The sequence below is a fragment of the Hyaloscypha bicolor genome (assembly GCF_002865645.1).
Source record: "Hyaloscypha bicolor E unplaced genomic scaffold K444scaffold_35, whole genome shotgun sequence".
Lineage (NCBI taxonomy): Eukaryota > Fungi > Ascomycota > Leotiomycetes > Helotiales > Hyaloscyphaceae > Hyaloscypha > Hyaloscypha bicolor.
The window spans coordinates 111,604-129,699 of NW_020194537.1; the positions used below are offsets into that span (position 1 = coordinate 111,604).

The 18,096-nt window shown below is 50.1% G+C and overlaps 8 protein-coding genes across 8 annotated transcripts; 2 read left to right on the forward strand and 6 right to left on the reverse strand.

The window, feature by feature from the left end:
* Window positions 1-113: 113 nt before the first annotated feature.
* K444DRAFT_625976 (uncharacterized protein) lies at window positions 114-1,041 on the reverse strand (the record flags this gene model as incomplete). Its single annotated transcript, XM_024882589.1, has 2 exons — window positions 114-965; window positions 1,018-1,041. 2 exons carry the CDS (start codon window positions 1,039-1,041, stop codon window positions 114-116), a joined length of 876 nt encoding a protein of 291 aa, XP_024741274.1.
* Window positions 1,042-1,348: 307 nt separating this feature from the next.
* K444DRAFT_521100 (uncharacterized protein) lies at window positions 1,349-2,664 on the forward strand (the record flags this gene model as incomplete). Its single annotated transcript, XM_024874096.1, has 2 exons — window positions 1,349-1,799; window positions 1,856-2,664. 2 exons carry the CDS (start codon window positions 1,349-1,351, stop codon window positions 2,662-2,664), a joined length of 1,260 nt encoding a protein of 419 aa, XP_024741275.1.
* A 314-nt stretch (window positions 2,665-2,978) lies between these two features.
* K444DRAFT_521096 (endosomal peripheral membrane protein-like protein) lies at window positions 2,979-8,304 on the reverse strand (the record flags this gene model as incomplete). The annotated part of the gene is made up of 6 exons (XM_024874095.1): window positions 2,979-4,774; window positions 4,828-5,041; window positions 5,094-7,636; window positions 7,684-8,064; window positions 8,111-8,177; window positions 8,227-8,304. The coding sequence occupies 6 exons, from the start codon at window positions 8,302-8,304 to the stop codon at window positions 2,979-2,981; spliced, it is 5,079 nt and encodes a 1,692-aa protein (XP_024741276.1).
* A 303-nt stretch (window positions 8,305-8,607) lies between these two features.
* K444DRAFT_640944 (UBC-like protein) lies at window positions 8,608-9,290 on the forward strand (the record flags this gene model as incomplete). Its single annotated transcript, XM_024884548.1, has 5 exons — window positions 8,608-8,680; window positions 8,740-8,819; window positions 8,881-9,006; window positions 9,097-9,176; window positions 9,227-9,290. The coding sequence occupies 5 exons, from the start codon at window positions 8,608-8,610 to the stop codon at window positions 9,288-9,290; spliced, it is 423 nt and encodes a 140-aa protein (XP_024741277.1).
* Window positions 9,291-9,440: 150 nt separating this feature from the next.
* Window positions 9,441-11,199, reverse strand: K444DRAFT_304788 (uncharacterized protein). Its single transcript, XM_024871755.1, has 4 exons — window positions 10,996-11,199; window positions 10,737-10,912; window positions 9,943-10,670; window positions 9,441-9,851 (listed from the first exon to the last, which is right to left on the reverse strand). The coding sequence occupies exons 1-4, from the start codon at window positions 11,042-11,044 to the stop codon at window positions 9,629-9,631; spliced, it is 1,176 nt and encodes a 391-aa protein (XP_024741278.1). The 5' UTR covers window positions 11,045-11,199; the 3' UTR covers window positions 9,441-9,628.
* Window position 11,200: 1 nt separating this feature from the next.
* Window positions 11,201-12,404, reverse strand: K444DRAFT_304695 (uncharacterized protein). The gene has a single exon (XM_024871754.1). It carries the CDS (start codon window positions 12,187-12,189, stop codon window positions 11,461-11,463), a length of 729 nt encoding a protein of 242 aa, XP_024741279.1. The 5' UTR covers window positions 12,190-12,404; the 3' UTR covers window positions 11,201-11,460.
* Window positions 12,405-12,485: 81 nt separating this feature from the next.
* Window positions 12,486-14,930, reverse strand: K444DRAFT_521144 (uncharacterized protein; the record flags this gene model as incomplete). The annotated part of the gene is made up of 3 exons (XM_024874101.1): window positions 12,486-12,583; window positions 12,633-14,076; window positions 14,238-14,930. 3 exons carry the CDS (start codon window positions 14,928-14,930, stop codon window positions 12,486-12,488), a joined length of 2,235 nt encoding a protein of 744 aa, XP_024741280.1.
* Window positions 14,931-16,208: 1,278 nt separating this feature from the next.
* Window positions 16,209-17,432, reverse strand: K444DRAFT_521136 (Rcd1-domain-containing protein; the record flags this gene model as incomplete). The annotated part of the gene is made up of 4 exons (XM_024874098.1): window positions 16,209-16,389; window positions 16,440-16,815; window positions 16,866-17,021; window positions 17,072-17,432. 4 exons carry the CDS (start codon window positions 17,430-17,432, stop codon window positions 16,209-16,211), a joined length of 1,074 nt encoding a protein of 357 aa, XP_024741281.1.
* Window positions 17,433-18,096: the final 664 nt, after the last annotated feature.

Below are 18,096 nucleotides of genomic sequence, written 5' to 3' on the forward strand. Positions count from 1 at the left end.
GGTAATAATCATTCATCTCCATTTTTTCCCTCTTCTGGCCAAAGGTCTCCGAATACTATTTTATGTAGTCCCTGTTCTCATGGAAAAGTAATTGGATCGTCTGCTTTTGAGATTCATTTCTGGCGAATATTCTTCGCTTTCCGCTTCTTGAAAACGACCCCAGGGATGGCTCGCTCCTCTCCTTCCGGCTTGAGTCCCGAGTCCAAAGGCGGAATAATAGGAGGTACATCTCCATCTGATGGTTCTCTCTTGATGCCGGCAGATTTTGGCTCCTCCAGGCCCTGCGAAATGGCGCTTTGATCGTCAACTTCTGGTTCTCCCTTGATCCTTTCCTTCACTTCCTCCTGGGCTTCGGTCTTCATGGCATGTAGCTTCCCTTTCCTCGTCACGTTGCCCAGAAGCGCATCCAGATACTCATTGTCCTCCTCGGTCGGGTGTGATTTATATGTCGAGCCCCATCTCCTCTTCTTAGCTTCAGCTGCTTCCAGTTCATCCTCATCAAGTACCCTCTTCCGTACTCCCAAAGCAAGAGCCTCGGGCTTCTTCTCTGAATCTTCGGAGTCAATAATACGTTCTGAAGTGACCTGCCACTCTCCAGCCATTGCCATATCCGGTCTAAATTCATCCGGTATGCTAATACCCATCTCTGCTAGCTGCGTTAGTTGCTGCTTCCTTTGTGCCGGCGTTAGTTGTGGTTTAGGTATCGATGGCGTCGGTCCTCTTCCAAGTCCCGAGCTTGACGAGCTTGAAGCTGCGCCTAATCCTCCGCCTGCTACTAAGCCGTTCAGTCGGGCAACTTCGGACTTCGCTCTTTCCTTGTCTTTCTCATCTTTTTCGTGACCTCGGTGCAGGTCTCGCAGGAAGCGCTTGAGGTTGCCTTGATGCTTAGGAGTAGCTTCATGGTTTGTCTTCTCGAGCTTCGTATCCCGGATATAGGTTTTGCAGTGCTTGCACCAGTATTTTGGCTATGACAGAAATCAGTATGTAGACGTCAGAAGGTATAATCAAGCAACTCACCGTCGATTTCCAATATTCTGACATCTTCCCTGCCTGTGAAGGAGCTGGCCTTGTCTGTGCCTGACGTATGATGCGGACAAAGCCTCTGGAGTTATCGTTACGATACGCAATAGAGCTGTCTGGTGATCGGTCAAAAAGTCTCACGGTACGTGAAAGGTGGAGTTGAGGTAGTACGAAGGAGGTATTTACGAACTTAAGGCGGGTTCAGCCTCTTCGCCTCGCGTAAAAAAATCTAGCCTCGAATGCCCTTGCTGACAAGGCCGCCAGCAACCTGCTGGAAGCTCGACCCACCTCATTGTCCTCAACATCTCAAACTCGACAGCTCACAAAGATGGCACTCGAGGTGGCCTCTCGCATGGCTCTTAACGGCCCATTGCTCTCTAAGAGCGTCACTGCAGCTCTTGCTACACCCTCAATCCCCCTCACACGAGCAGCCTCGCTCCCAATTCTCCGAGCCCACCAACAGCAACGACAGCTTCACCTTACCCCTCGAAACAGAGCTCCGAACAATAGCCTACTCGGAGTGAGTAGCTCGAATGTACCTTCCTCTTACTTTCAACGTCCTTCACTCCCCGCGAATACTATAATTCGCTTCGTGCCACAACAAACAGCATGGATTGTCGAGCGGATGGGGAAGTTCAACCGGATTCTACAGCCCGGTTTAGCTATTCTCTGGCCATTCCTAGATAAAATAGCATATGTGAAGAGTTTGAAGGAAGCTGCGATCGAAATACCAAGCCAAAGTGCCATTACAGCAGACAATGTCACCTTGGAGCTTGATGGTGAGCTCCCTTTTCCTCCCACCCTCAGATCTAGAAATTAAATTGGCATTCTCCAGGTGTTCTATATACTCGTGTCTTTGATGCGTACAAAGCTAGCTATGGGGTCGAAGACGCTGAATACGCTATCTCACAACTCGCCCAAACAACCATGCGTTCAGAAATCGGTCAACTGACCCTCGACCACGTTCTTAAAGAGCGAGCAGCTCTCAACACCAACATCACACAAGCGATCAACGAGGCAGCGCAGGATTGGGGTGTTGTCTGTCTTCGTTATGAAATCCGAGATATCCATGCACCAGAGGGAGTCGTCGCAGCTATGCACAGACAAGTCACAGCCGAGAGGAGCAAAAGGGCTGAGATCTTGGATTCGGAGGGTCAGAGACAAAGCGCTATCAATATTGCCGAGGGACGGAAACAGAGTGTCATTCTTGCTTCCGAAGCTTTGAGGAGCGAACAGATCAATATGGCGAGTGGTGAGGCCGAGGCAATACTTTTGAAGGCCAAGGCAACGGCTGCGGGTATCGATGCAGTTGCTGCAAGCATCAAGGCAGGAGCCGAGTCTGCTCAAGGTGCTGTGAGCTTGAGTGTTGCGGAGAAGTATGTCGAGGCATTCGGCAAACTTGCTAAGGAAGGGACGGCTGTGGTTGTGCCGGGAAACGTGGGTGATATCGGGAGCATGATTGCTAGCGCGATGGCAGTCTACGGAAAAGTGGGAGACGCACAAGCAAAGACGATGGCGGCAAAGGCACTACAGGTCCAAAATACAGCAGAGGAGGTTGACGAAAGCTACAGCTCAGAGTCACCAAACGACGAGATGAAGCGAAGCATGCTCGCATCCTTTGAGAACACTCGATCGAAGAAGTAGATGTCTGAAAAGGATGGAATGAAATGTGAGGAAAAGTAATGTACAATAACCAGCATCATGCCATTTTCTATGTTTCGGGGACGGATGGCGAAGCGGGCGTCAGTCATTGTAGAGGAATTGAACGGTGAAAGAATCACTTCTCAAAAACAATACCACAGCTCGCAGCAGTAGGTATAAACGTAAAAATGAAAATCTCAAATCCAAACAAAAACTCCCGCCACCTCATTTTGTTCGTCCCAACATCCATGCGATCTTTACCCGTTAATATGCCCCCCTAACCAGCTTTTGAACATTGAAATAGACAGAACAGGACCTTAAACGCCAAACTCCATCCCAACCTCGTCAAGCGCCTTCCCAAACCATTCCAGCACCTCTTGATCCCTACTCGCTGACCTAACCGCTTTAGCCAGCAGCGAATAAAGTCTATGCAAATGCTTCTTCTCTTCACTCTCCACTCCCGGCGCAGCAGGAATAGCTTCCGGCTCGCATCTCAACTTCACCAGTGCTTTCAAAATATAAAGCAACTCCCTTCTCTGGGAAAGCGGCTGTGGCATCCGACCTCTTAATGGCTGGTCGGCGATATGAGCTCGGAGCGTAAGACCTGCCCGCAGTATCAGGTAGGGAGCAGCGGCTTGCGCGAGTTTGATCCGGGCTTCTGAACTATCGCGGACGGTGACGAGGGAGATCAGTTCGTCAAAGCAGACGTAGCTCATTTTTGACCTTGGCGAAGGTGTTGGATCGACTGTCCGTCCTTTCCGTTGTTGGTAGAGCGTTGCAAGGAGTTCCTGATTTGGTTGTGGTAACTCTTGTGGCTGGGGGGTGTGGATGAGTGACGTGTGGAAGAGGGATTCGGTGTACATTCGACGAGTCTTGTCTGGTATTATTGAAGAGCCTAGAGCTGGTGTTATGAGTTCGCGGAGTTTGAGGAAGGCGGAAATATCGAAGGCTTCGTCGTCTTTGATGTTCACTGTTTCTGGTGCATCTTCACTCTCTGCGGTTGTGATGCCGTTCCCGATTGTAACTATTGAAGTCCATAAGGAGCGTATTGCTTCATCTTTAAACCCAGACTTGGTAATGGTAAGTACTGGCAATATTGACTCAAGTATAGCCAGGGTCGATGTTGTTGCCTGCTTCCATGGAGACATACTCTTCGTAGTGATTGGAAACGAGTATTTGAGGACAATTGGTTTTGCGAGAGCAGTGAGTGAAGACGAGAGAGCGCCGCTTGCGTAAATATCATGATCGGATGAGTGAGAAACTATCAGTTTCTCCAGCACCGCCATTGCAGCCTTGGACAGTGCAACATAAGTCGGGCGTTTCTCTTCAGAACTTGAAGGCTCTTTCCGGTCAAAAGCCAATGCAACGAATTCTGCCACCTGGCTGATCAGCGCAGCTGGCACACCACCGATATCTGTACGGATCATTCTCAGAGCTTCCAGGACTTGTGCTTGCAATGGCGTCAAGTACTCGATATCTGCCGAATACGCCGCTGCGCTTGCCTGCTGTATTGCTTCACGAAGCAGTGTGATAATCGTTCGTACTCGCTCAGCACTAAGATCGGCTTGTATGAGCCGGCAAATCTCGGGAAAGGCTGAAACATATGCCGTCAAATAGTTCTGGTTGTCGAATCGCTTGGCAGAATGGTCAGGTTTGATCACAGGTAGCGATTGTGACCAGAGACCCCAAGCCAAGTCAAGGGCAGATCGATCGAAGTTGGTCTGAGATTTTTCTTCAAGGTTGCCTCTCGAGAGCAGCTTTTGTAGAGCCTTGAAGACAGCGGTATTGATTTCCAGGACTTTGAAGTCGAGCAAAGTATTGAAGTGATCGAGTAGTGTCTGCCATGATCTGGCAAATGTAGGATGGCTCGAGAGAACATCCAGGTAATCTGCTAGAAGATTTGTGATTCCACTCAGAACGACGACAGTCGTCTCATTCCAGCCAGTCCTATCTTTCTCCGATATAGAAGAGCCAGGATCGCTGTTTTCTTCAAGCTGCGATTCGATCGAAGACAGCAAGTTGAACATCACAGATTGGAGACACATCGACCAAGCTTCAGGACTCAATTGATGCCCATACGCATCGAATATTCTGAGTAAAGTTTGAATGGCACCTATTCTAGAGTCAGATGGAATTGTATCTGCAACAACTTGGGACTGAACTTACTATTCCTCAGCTCCAACCTTTCGTCTGTTGTCACTGCGGCTAATCTTAGCAGCAAAAGCATCCACAACGCAGCATCGGATACTGCTAGATCATCTCCAGATGCTAATTTAGCAAGAGCTGGCTCACTTGACCCCAGAATGAGATCCGGGCTCAATGTAAACTCGCTCGTCCTTCCAGAAATGAAGTCCGATAAGACCCAGAAGAAGGTCACAGTCTGAAAAAGTTAGTTATCGCATCAGGTTGAGGTTTCAGAATTGCAAACTCACAGTTAAGGAGATGTTCAAATCGTCATCTTGCGTGCAGAAATTGTAAAGGGTATCGACAAGTATTATAAAGCATGAATTGGGAAGCGAGGACAAGAAATCAGAACAGATGAGCTGGAGAGAGTTGAATGAAGATCGGATAAGTCGTGGAGATCGCGTCGTTGTGGCTTTGGACTCTTTGATGCTTCCATCATCACGGAAATTGTCTTCGACGAAGACACTACCGATGATGTCAAAAGCAATATCCCAACCACTGGTGAACGTCTCGCCACATTGTTCCAACATGCTTTTCAGGCCTTCGAGAACGATCTTGTGGGCATCAATATCCGTTGAATGGCTAGACACTGACGTCCGACGTTCATCGGAATCCAACGGACTCAGTGCCCACTGAAGAGTTTCGAGTAAGCGGAGTTGAATGGGGCTTCGATCATCGTCTGCCATAGGAAGGGTTGTTGTGGCCGCTTCGAGGATTAGTCGAACAAGTATCTCAGCGGCTCTCAGCCTAACTGACGATGGCCTAGAGGGAGACCACGCGGCTGCGATCAACTCCGAAGTCAGAGTGCCCCAGCCGCTGGTTGAGGGGTCATACACCATCAATCGGTCGATGTTGAAACTCGCGACATCGCCAAGTTTAGCCAGAGCAAAAAGGTCTTCTTGATTTTGCGTTGATGGTGCAGTATTGATGCTATGGATTCTACGATGGGTAATCGATGGCCGCCGAGCATTCGGTGATGGTGGGCTGGAGATGGTTGAACCCTCTGCTTTTGGAGTCTCTTCTTTCCCAAATAAAGCGCACAGTGCCGTGACGACCTCCACGAATGCATCATTAGGGAAATCGATGGTGCTCTCCAAAAGCCGGGAAGCAGCGGTTTCTACAGCTTTGATTTCGGTGCCAAAATTAGCTAGGAGTGAAGACCCATCGTTTTCGCTTTGGTTATTCGGCTTTTGGCTTGTTGTGGGAGTTCTGGCAGACCTGGTACTAGAGAAGAGAACTAAATCGGCTTGTTGAAGAGTGCCAAGAATAATCACCCAGGCGGCATCTAATGTTGGGCCGAGAGCGATGCCCAAGTTGAGAAGAGCTCGTAGGCAAAGTAGATTTCGAGTATTGAGGGATGGTGCAGTCGCATCGACAGATGATTGGCGACCCCGGTCAGACATACCGGCGTGACTAACCAAGCTATCCACACTTAGAAGACCTTTCGCGTTGCTAAACATGCTCGGCTTTTCGCCTGTTGGCGTAGCTGGTGGAGGTGGTGTTACAGGGGGGTTTACAGCCGTCAATAGATTCGGAGGTACTGCTGCTTTACCCAGTGTCGTCAAGAAAGCATCTCTAGGAGTAGAAAGTCGCAGAAGCCCAGCCACATGAGTGAACTTCTGAAATGATCTGACAAGACCGTGATAGTACTCTGAATCCAGGGCAGCGTACAAGAAGGTCGAGCAGGTAGCCAAAATAGCGGGCCAGCATTCATCGACGATTCCAGCACAGATTTTGACATCGTTGAAAAGTGGATGGTCTGTTAGTGTCAAGGGGTTAACATGGACAGGATTTTTCTTGATCGAAGATCGCCTGTCGAGCTTTGCCCTCGGCTCTGGGGTTCCAGGTGTCGAATCAGAATCTTTGGTTTCGACCTCTGATTGTCGCCCTTTCTTCCGAGGCCTGTCAGGGACAGTCAGGGGTAAGATGAACTTAGCCAGGCCTTCCGAAAACCCACTGATGCAGACTAAAGTGAGGTTATAGATGTACGATTCTGGGACTGATGGAGGTTCCGTCTTGTCTAACTGATCAATACAAGGTACCCGCATTGTGCTCCATTGTGTGCTGATGCCAGAAGCTGGTTCATTCGACCCAACAGAGCTGCTTATGATACCTGCAACTCCACTCGCTTCGAGCATTGCTTGGTCTGATCCAGAATTGTCTTGCCTTGCAACAGGTATTGTGGATTGAGCTCCTAGACCAATCACAGCTGGTTTTTCCGTGCTTATCCGGACGAATGCTGCTACGAGACCTCGGAGAATTGCCTTCCTTCCATCTTGAGCGTCATACATTGAGAATATGCGTCTGATAAGTGCGGCTTCGGCAAAGATTCCTTTCAGGACCTCCATGCACAAGGACCTCTTCCATAGAGCAGTATCGTGATCCAACATGTGAGTGAGAAGACCCAAAGCCATCTCGCCCTCTGATGGGAGGATGCTTAGATGCCGTCTGAGCAAGCTGTAAAGAATTCTGACAATTCTGACTGTCACAGCGAAGTTCAGCTTCTGCGAAAGAGAGCTGATGATAAATGGCATTACCCTTACGCGGAGGATATTTGCTTGCTCCGGATGCGTAAGAAAAATCTCAGCATGGTTGGTCAGTACTGATTCGATCAACTCCAGGCCGAAAGTTTGAGGGATTCCAGCCGATTTGAGGAACTGTGGCTTTTGAGCTTCAGTCAGAAGACACAGATCATTGAAAACTCTATAGGCATCCAAAGCTGCAGCTCGAAGCTGTACCGTTCCATTTTCAGTAGGAGCTTCACCAACTGTCGGAACTTCAAGAGCTATTTCTACGCATTGTCAGACGAGTGTTAGGACGAAATACCAGAAAACTCACTGTCTTCAGCGACCACCTTGTCAAACACTGACACAACCAGTTGTTGCAAGGTTGCAGCAGCCGTATTATTGACAATTCCATTCTTGCTAGCCTGCAAAATGGTGCATATATTCAACGCAGCAGCCAGCAAATCACCCTTCAAATCATCTGCATAATTCTGAAGCATAGAAGGCAGTGCTTGGAGGATCTTGAGCTGGACATCAAGTCCGGCCGAAGTAGCTTCTCGGAAAGCCTCAAGCACCTCCCTCAACCTTGGTCTTGGGAGTGCACGTGAGACCACAAGGCGTTGCAAGCAGACGATTGCAATACCCGTGAATTTGACATTTTTCGTGCCGCACGCTATGAGAAATGGTGTCACGAAGTTGGGTCGTTGAGTGAGATCTATTCGAATCAGTGAGGTGAAAAAAAGATATTTGAGAGAATATACCAGCAGCTATCTGAGCCTCTGAAGTGGCTCGTAGAGCCTTGAGCTCCTCAAGAGACTTCTCTGCAGCCTTGTGACATTAGCTAGGGTCCACTCCCGGGCTTTGAGAACAGACTCACATTTCTCAGATCCGTGTGCTTCCTTTTGCTTTCTTGGATCAGATTCCCAAGTTCTGATGCCAGTATCTGGGCTGTCATGTTACCGGATTAGAATCAATATATCCATGACTTGGTTGCCTGGTTGTTATGTGAAAGGGAAGCTCCTTCTGGCCAGAGGTGGCATTTGAGACAGTTTAGCCGAAGTTTTCCCAGACCGTCTTTGCGGATCTCCTGCCCCTCCATCAACAGTAAAGTCACACAAGTTTGTTGCGCCTGAACCACCTCCACATTCACTCTCTGGAGATCCTGGCATATTTAAGACTCCACTTTCATTCGCCTGGCCTTCCCAAGTACAACGTCTACAATACACAACAACCTCAAGTCTGACTGCGATCCGGCAACATGGGTGCCAAAGTCCCTCGAAACTTCCGACTGCTAGAGGAGCTTGAGAAAGGAGAGAAGGGTCTCGGAGCTGGTAAGCTAGAACTTGCATGTACATTCGGAGCACGTCGCTGATGCACTGTGCTGCCTCAGAAGCATGTTCCTACGGCCTGGCTGAAGGCGACGATCTGTTGATGTCCAACTGGAACGGCACAATCCTAGGTCCCCCACATGTATGTTCAAGCAGCCTATCTACTTCGCAAATGCCCAGAAGCTAATGCCGGTCTTCTTCAGAGTGTCCATGAAAACCGAATCTACAGCCTCAAGATGCACTGCGGTGATCAATATCCTGACAAGCCACCGCTCATCCAATTCATTACCGAAGTTAACCTGCCCTGTGTCAATCCAAGAAACGGAACCGTCAGTTACTCCATACACATGCCAGGCTTTGCAAGCAGCTTTATATTGTCCGTGACGAGAGTTCGAGGAGAAGAGCTGACACAAGATTAGGTCGACCCCACCAAACTTCCCTGCCTGGCCAACTGGACCCGAGACAACACAATGGAGACCGTCTTGATTGAACTGAGGAGGTGAGAAATACTGCACCATTACATCTTCCAAACCACTAATCCCAACGTAGATACATGGCCCACCCCTCCAACAAGAAGCTCCCTCAACCCCCGGAAGGCTCCGTCTACACATAGAGAGACGTACACTACCGAGCACAAGAGCCTTGGCTCCCATAAACGGACCACGGAAAATAGAAATGAAGCAATTGTTTACGATGAAGAATGGCAGCGACAGTAGGAATGGAATGGGCTTCTTTCCTTTGGGGCTTAAGGTTGCATCAGCGCGGCGAATAGGTTTTCTATAGCGGATCTGATGTCTTTACGCGAGACAGGGGAATGGAATGCGGTGGTTCCAGCATGCTCTTTGTGCATTGATTTATTGTGATTTGTGTGGAGTATTGGTTCTTGTTAGAACGTAGGTACGGCGTTTTTATACGCCTTTTCTGCATTACGCTGTGAAAGTTGCATGGCTTTCAACTTCTTCTCCATGATATCCTCTTCTGTCTCCGGCTTGGTATCGGCGCTCTTAGGTTCCCACTGTGTCCATTCCAAGCTACGGCCTGTAACGGGTTTCCTTTGGCCAGTCCTGAAATCTGGAATGGGCCTTGTGTCCTTATGCTGCATTTTTGGTATGGGCATCGACCTCCTCTCTGGACCCTCCTCCCAAGTAAGCGGCTTATACCCCACTGTCTCCTGCTCCTCCTTAACACTCCCACTACTCCCACCACTTCTCCTTCCCCCAGGCCCCTTCCCCCTCCTCGCCCTCTTCTCATCCCTCCTCTCCTGCCTTTCTTGCAGCCACAACTCCCTCTCCCTCTCCACAATCTCCAGCATCTTTTTCCCCCTCTCCAAACTCAACTTATTCTCCCTACTAACCTTCTCCCAAAGCGCCCACTTCTGCCGCGCCGCCTCCGCAGCCCACATACTCCTCCTCTCCTTCCCGCCCTCTCCACCCGTTTTCGCATAAAACCTCTCCTTACTCCCCCCATATTCCCTCCCTTCACCATCCTCCAACCACTGCCTCATCTCTCGAACCCTCTCCTCCCCAGCCTCCAACCTGCCTTCTCCAGCCAACGCCAGCTCCTTCCTAACCTGCCTCGCAATCTTCCCCTCCCAAACCCCCTCACTCTCACCAACCTCCATCATCGCATCACACTCCTCAACCGCCCCCCACCGCCTAATCTTCTGCTCCAACTTATCCCTCAACACGCGTCCCAAGTATCGACTCTGCGGCCTCTTGAACCTTAGAAAAGGAAGCCAATTCGCCGCCGTCAAAGTCGGGACCTTCCTCCTCCCACTCAATTGTTCCTTGGGCAGAGGACGGGTATCGAGCACTTTTGGCGCGCCTGGGAAAGGAGCCGGGATGGTGCTGTTGTGTGTGGGAGCGGAACGTGGTCGGCGGGGACTGGCGAGGCGCGAGAGGTCTCTTGAGCGGGCTGTTTGACGCAGGATTTCATGTACCTGCGCGATGGCGACCTTGTTCCCGTTCCCAGCATTGCGAAGGAGTTCTTCGGCCTACGATATGGATATTTTATTAGTATGCGGGGAGAGAGAGGATGGGGAATAGGGAGGGAGACGTACAGCATATCCCCTCTTTAACTCCTGCACCGCTAACCGCGACGAGGTAACATGAATGTTCTTCTTGAAGCCCTTGCGGATTAGGTGCTTGAGGAGAGGCACGGCGCCTTGTGATGAGACGTCATCTGGGGCAGGGATGCGGGGGAATTGGGTGAGGCATGCGCGGTAGAGTGCTTTGCCTTTTGATGTGTTAGCTTTGATTGTATTGGGAGAGCTTTGGTGTAGGGGTTGGGCCAATGCGAGAAAGAAAGGAAAGACTAACATGCTATTCGGTGGGCGAATATCCTACGGGGGATGATGTGGAGTGGCATTCATTTGGTTGTTGTGCTTTGCTGAGCTCTTCAAGTTTGTGATGTTGAGATGGAGCTCAAGATTTTATTTCTGAGACCGGTCACGTGCGCATCTCAAATTCGATGAAGAAAAGAGTGCCTTATTTGTTGCAAGTAATTTTTGGCATCAGTCACTGAATAGTTGGAAGATTGAATATAAACTAATTGCATTTGATTCTCCGCGCCTTTTGACCGATCCAGACGCTGTTTTGACCAACTCCATGCAATGCATACCGCCGACTCCAAGCCTTCAACACAGCCGCCGCTCCAGTGCTCCTTTCAATCAAACGCCCGCTCGCTGTATCGCCAGACTAAAATCCAAGGCAGATAGGAGATAGGAGCTCTTTCCTTCTTATAATAATATTACAAAAATATAAACCCCCTCTCCGATAGACACATCAGGATATCCACAAAAGGGACCATTCTGGTGAATCGTCCTGTGCAAGTCTAGGTCTATGAGCCCAGGCCTCCTCAATACTATTGAACCATCGCTCGGGAAGTTCCTCCTTTCCTTTTTTCGGCCCAGATGGTCGAGCCCGGTCACATGGATCAGGACGCAGTGGTCCGTGATGCCGAGAGAGCATGGTCAGCTCCTCCATGACCTCCGCAGCATGCCATCGTAGATACTCGATTAGCTCATGCTCATATTCGGAAGGGTATTCTCGCAGGAATTTCTCAAACCCTCTCGGAGTCCTGCCACCAAACATGTCGAAGAATCGTTCAGCCTTCTCCTGCCGCGGATTTCTACGCCGCTTTGGTTCAGATGGTTCGGAGACAAGGGGCTCCTTGTTGACTGGCTGTAGTTGCTCTCGAGGTGGCTGGTTCATGTGAGAGTCTGGCTTTGGAGCGATGTTGTAAAAATATGGAATTGGATATCCCGAGAGGGTTTTGGCCTTTGAGCTTTCGTGGGGTAGGATTGGGATATTGAACCAACCGGGGAGCCATCTTGATCGTTCGCTTTTGGTCAATTGACTGTAGTGAATGCCTCGGCAGATTCGTGGGTAGAGTGGCGGTGGACCGGACGTGATTGATGGATTCAGTCCACAATCCTTTGCGGGCTGTGGTTGTTTGGGGTCCAAATCCCCTTCGAGGCAGATCCCCGAGTCGTTTTTCTGATGATATGCCATGATGTTAAGTTGCCGAAATGTCCAGAGAAGATTGAGTGTAATGTGTGTGTTTGTTGTATGGAAGAAGTGGTCCTGCTCGGACTTTCATTCTCAATTTCCATCCAGGCCATATCGGTATCATCGGCGAACGATGAAAGATTTCACTCTACTTGACCAGGTTCACATGTGTCTGGTTCGCCAGTCTTGCAAATTCCGAGCGTCCCAAAGAACCGAAGCCTCTGGGGTCATAATCGTGTAGTTCCACTGGTACGGAACGGGCCCTGGCGGGAGCTTGACCATAAAAGTCGATAGCGCGCTCAAAATCCAGCCTTCACTGCGGCAATGATAGCAGAATTTACGTCAGACGGTCTAAAGCCAGGAGCCCGGCCTAAACAGACCCCATGATCGAGGATTGCTATAAGAAATTAGTGGGGAGTCTCCCCTTTTGGGTCAAGGGGACTTACACTCAAGCAAGATTTTGATATTGACCGTCACCAAGCGCTTCTCGATACGTGGAACCTCGGTCGCATTGACGTCTGACGTATTGTTTGAATTGTTTCGATTTGGAGCGACATTGAAGATGGGATCGATGTTGCTTGCTTCCCGAACATTGACATTGCTGTCCCAATCCGCATAACCTATTGGAAAGGGAAAAGCCTTTCCTTCAGGTTTAGCGAATTCGAAATTGTAGGTCATATTACCACCGTCCGCCAACATTTTGTCGAGTGGACTTTGTGGTGTTCTCGGTGATACAGTGGTGATTGTGCTATCGCTGTGAGGGCTGCCAACCTCTCCTAGGATCGCAAGATCGATTTCAGCAGTGATGTAATCCGCAGAGGGAGGAATTTCAAGGCCACGGCCCCTCAAATACCCTTCTACATCGTTCGGGTCGAACCATTCTCCCTCATAGCCAGGGAGGCTGAGCCGCATGCCTCCTTGTATTTTCTCCTGGATTGGTGCGACAGATGGCGAGAAGGGACCCATGGAGTACCCAGTGCGAAACTTGGGCATCAAGTCTTCATTTACATCGTTATCATGCATCGGGTAGAAGGTGCCGGCACCACCAACGTGGACAAACGGAGCCTTCCATTCTTGGAGGGATTCGTTTGCGCTGCTGGAAATAAGACGCTTCAATCTAGCCTCCACGGACTCCCTACTTTCATACTGGAAGCAAAAGCCGAAGACTTCCTGGAAACGGATCTGCGGTGGATTCTTGGCAGTAATGAGCCTGAAGGCTCTTTCGATCGCGCCTCGTTGAATTCTTCTGGCAAAGGAAAACTCGGCATAGTTGTGAGTGTTCGGAAGCGGCAGCTGTGCTTCAGAGTAAAAGTCCTGCATGAAGTTCTCGACAGGAGGAACATCGACTCTGTATGTTTGGAGATCCATGAGATCAAGTGGAAAGCTTGCATTATCCTCAGTAGGTCGAGTGATGATCTCCAAATCTCTTTGGTAATTTCTCTGGCCGTAAGACTGCTGCTCGAGATACTGCGGCTGCGTCTCCTCTACTGGACTCTCGGACTTTGCAAAGTATCCACCCCATGGTTGCGACGACAAAGCTTCTGACTCCTGGACTTTCTCAGGAGAAGTCCTGGTCTTTTTGGTTTTTCGGCCGGATTCCGGTTCAGACTTCCCATCCTTGCTGTGTTCATCATGGTTTTCTTCATCGTTTGCAGTAGACTTTGCAAGAGCAAGGAATCTCTCAGTAGTCGACTGAAGTTGCTGTCCAAATTCGGGTTCACGCTGCAGCAACCCTTTGCTGACAGCAAAATCATAGAGGCTGATGAAAATGTTGCTCATCTCCTCATTTGTACCTCTTAAGTCTTGGACTTGCTTTTCCAGGGAGGTGATAGTGGTCTCTTTACGATGGCGGTAGGCTCTCTGGGCCATTCGTATTTGAGTTCTCCTCCGCTGAAATGCACATCAGCATCCAGTTCATGGAGATACACGTGACGAAGATATTTGAAAAGAAATTGCTTTTCTTCAAGATTTTTCAATGTCCAAGATCGACATAATATGCAGCATTTGGCTGGGCAGAGCTGGAAATAGATCAAGAGGTGGATAGAACTTACATCAGCAGCAGTCTCATCCTTAGTATCGACTCTGGGCCTTCCACGAGCCTTCTTCCTTGCTTCCTCGTCATCGTCCTCAATCTGATGGTCAATTTTGTGCTTCCTCCGCCGCCTAGACCCCTTGTCCAACTCATCACTATCCGTTCTCACTTCCGGAGTCTCCATCATGCCAAACTGCAACAATGGGTCCGGGGGCGCGGTCTGCTTCAACCGCATCTCTCCCGACTGTTGCTGTGCTCGCCCATCATCATACGACTCCGCATTCAAGATCCCCAGGCTCTGGGCGTAGTTCTGAGATATCTGGGACCCAATGCCGCGATACGTTGGCCCCATGTAAGAATTCTGTCTCCCGGTTTGTGCTGGATTGAACGTGAGAGTCTCCATGCTGCGTGACGATGTGACTGCGGATGTGTAGCTTAATATATCTTGAGGCCGCGAGTGTGCAAGGCTGGAGTCCTGACTGCGATTGATACCAAGGTTGGGGTTGCGATTACTGATCATGGACGTTGCTGAAGAACCCCGGACGTCGGCTCCTGTCAAAGTGGAACTAGGCCCGGACGATCGGTTGTAGCCAGAATTGGAGTTGCTAGTGTGAGAGCTTGGGGTGTTGTGGTCGTGATTGGTCTGCATTGCCGCGTGGGTGAGGATTGCTAGAGCGAAGTCATCCTGCGGGAAGTTGAAGGAGGGCTCCATGCTTCAGGAAGTCCCGTTGTTGGACGCGGCTCCTTATACTTCGTAGAGCTGGTCAGCAATGACCGTGAGCAGAGCCAGGCGGTCGCTTCACCACACGTGGACCCCATGTTACCACACTGTCCCTGCGCACGCAAGTCCACCGCTTGGTAAGCTGCCGAACAATGACTGTACTCGAGCGCCCTTCCGGCTCGAGTATTTAGGTTGCCGAGGGCAGTTTAAAGGATTACTGATCAAGCCGCACGGGAAGCCGATTGACTGGGCGGTCGGTTTGACGTGCATCTCCGGCCGCTTGGCCATGCCACCCTGGTCGGTTTTGCGGACTTTCTGCGCACTGAAGCAAAACTCCGCACCTGGGCAAGCATTGATTATTCATCGGCCGACATCCAGGGCCTATTAATGATGCCTACCGTCCGACTTCAAACTTACCGCTGCGTTGGAGAAATGAATTTTCCGCTTCAAGGCCCCTCTGCCGGGTAAACAGTTGCAGAGCAGCCACTTTGATTGGCGCATATGCTTGCGCGAGCAGGAATTCCGGTCCTTCCACAGTGGGGGTTAGGAGGAGGCAACCTTATTCTGCATGTAGCAATTTTCCAAAAATGTTGCATTTGCCTCGAACCCGATAGCCTCAACTAACGCCGATCTTAAGGGCATGTGCTTGCAAAGCACAGCCTTGTGACACAGATGAGGTGCTTTGTCGAGGTCATTTCCTCAGAACTTCTGCTATAAGGCTGCTCTCAGCCCTAACAGTTCTCGTCTTGGCTGCATCTTGACTCGTCATCGCACCGAATTTTCATCCGGTCACACTGGTCGGGAGTCATGCGGAATGCCATCATTATCCTTCTATTCCTGAAGACCCTCCTATTTTACAAAGTCGCTCATTTAAGCCGCCAAAGCTTCCGTTGAGCTCCCTCGTCGACCCGTGACGCCAGCCGCACAATGCAAGAGACCAAAGCCAAAGACACCAGGTAAATGTGGAAAGAAATAAGCAAGGCAATTAGCTGGGCTGATCTGGTGATCATTTCCAGTCCTGCTAAAGTCAAGAGAAGCCATCCTCCCAAATCTCGAACGCGCTGAACACCCCCAAAGCCGAACCTCAAACTTTCCGCAATGCTTTTTATGAGAACCGTTGTATAGCCAGCTGCAGACTGGCAACATTTTCCGAAATAGAGACCGGGTATCGTTGTGTCTATGCAAAACCGAAGATGGAAACCCCACGCGCCCTTACGGTCGTAGGTATGAATCGGTGTGTTATGGTACAGGGGAGTGGAGTGTTCTGCATCAGATGCCCTGATGATTAGCGGAAGATTCGACAACATTGTCGGATAGATTGATCAAGAGTTGCGCAAGGCACCGCTTCGTAGCCGCGTCGTCGCGGAGGACGGAGGAGAAGGTGGCATCGCGAAGGGGCTCGGGCAAGCATTGGCGCAAAGCCTCACGAGCGCGAGCGTTGTCACTGAGTCTGCGAAAGGTTAGTTTCCATGTCCGCATAACAAGGGCGGATATCCATACCGAAGGAAGCAACGCACGACGTGCTTGAGGAGTCTTGCCGTCTGCTGTTCCACAAGCTGCGAGACCATGTTGCTCAGTACAGTTCCGACTGCGTAGAATCGCTCATATGTTGCGCAAATATAATTCAAACCATGATCATCAAGAAGGATCTTCTGGACAATGAATATAGCCACGGTCTTGCTGAGCTCCGAGCCAGTCTCCATAATTCGGAGGCAGAGAGGGATGATTTCGGTCGTCAAGAGAAAGTTGATGACGTCGGAAGAATCGTTTTTAACAAGAGCACCGATGACTCCGAGAGAGGTCAGTCGTAGATATTCGAAGGGTCTCGATTTAGAGGTGGTGTTCAAGAACGGGTACAGGAACAGTGGGATGTGGGCTGGGCAAATTAGCAGGGCCTGGACAGTGAGGCGTGGGGAATATATATACCGTTCAAAAACAGAGCTCGGGTTTCGTTGTGGGATGCCACACATTGTAGAAGCGCCAGCGCATTGCAGACTCGGTTTGATGCAGCAGCAGTGAGCTGAGAAGGGTTGAGCAATGTATAGACAGAGATAATCTCCTGAAGAAGTGATGTCATGACACCTGGCATATGTTAGAATCCCCAGCACCACCATTTCAGCTTGCATACGTACCAAATGAATGCCACAGGATCAAAGCCAGCTCTGGGACTTGTTCGCGCTTCTTGCTCAGCTCCAAAAGAGCCGCCTCCCTTGTGTCCTCATTCAACAGATCGGCGATGAAGTTCAAGGTCCGCCTGTTCTCCTCCGAGACCGTCTCCATCATGCTATCCTGACCATGTGCGGAGGCAATGGAAGGGGCAGCAGGGTTGTGGTTAGCTGCGATGCGGTTGTAGTGTTGTTGCTGAGCGGCGGAGGCTGCGGCAGCAGCAGCTTGCTGGGCGTGCTGATGGTGACTTTGCTGATGCATCCATGACGGCTCGCCTTGTGGGTTATATTGGTGCTGGTGAGAGAAAACGTGTGCCCCTTGGAGCATCTTGTGCGGACAAAGGAGCCAGCGAGTTGACTCGAAGGCTGAACGTTGATAGTGGGAGGGTGTTCGAAGTCTGATCAACTTCGTGTGGGTTGGACCTGACTGCCGTCTTGACAATCACGTCGCCCGCTGCTGAGGGATAGTAAATAGTCTGTGGTAAAGCTGATTTCCTTGCGGGGGACGTTATTGTTGCGTTCTTGGTGATAAATGAGGTCGCTGATCGGTGAAGAGATGGGTGGGGGAGCCGCTAGTGGATGCTTGATGTTGTGGCCAATGAGACACGCCCCAGCCTCATGTGGGACTGGACTGTGGAGCCGTTGGCGGTTGAGTGAACTTCTGCTTCAACATCTGCAAACATCAACATCAAGTGTATTCAAAGAGTGCACTTTTTCAGGGGCGTGGATCGCGTTTTGGTAGTGAAAGGCGCCTTCATATATATGCATCTATTGAATTCCTAAGATTTTATTGCCCGCATTCTCAAACAGTCATATCGATGCGTAACAGCTTGCCAGTGAAAGCTCGCTGAGACTCTGATATGACTCCAGGCACTGCTATTGCCTCCATTATCTGATTTTAAGCTCGATACCCCGTGCTTATCTGATAGGGATAGGTACATGCTGCTCTGATCCGTCCCAGCCTCTCTGACTTGCCCTTATGGGTTTTGGTT

Coding starts and splice junctions, on each gene's coding strand:
- K444DRAFT_304788 (XM_024871755.1), bottom strand. CDS start 11,044: ATGCCACTCCACATCATCCCCCGTAGGATATTCGCCCACCGAATAGCA. Junction 10,913..10,995: donor ATTCGCCCACCGAATAGCAT/GTTAGTCTTTCC, acceptor ACACATCAAAAG/GCAAAGCACTCTACCGCGCA. Junction 9,852..9,942: donor GAGTTGTGGCTGCAAGAAAG/GCAGGAGAGGAG, acceptor GTTAAGGAGGAG/CAGGAGACAGTGGGGTATAA.
- K444DRAFT_304695 (XM_024871754.1), bottom strand. CDS start 12,189: ATGGCATATCATCAGAAAAACGACTCGGGGATCTGCCTCGAAGGGGAT.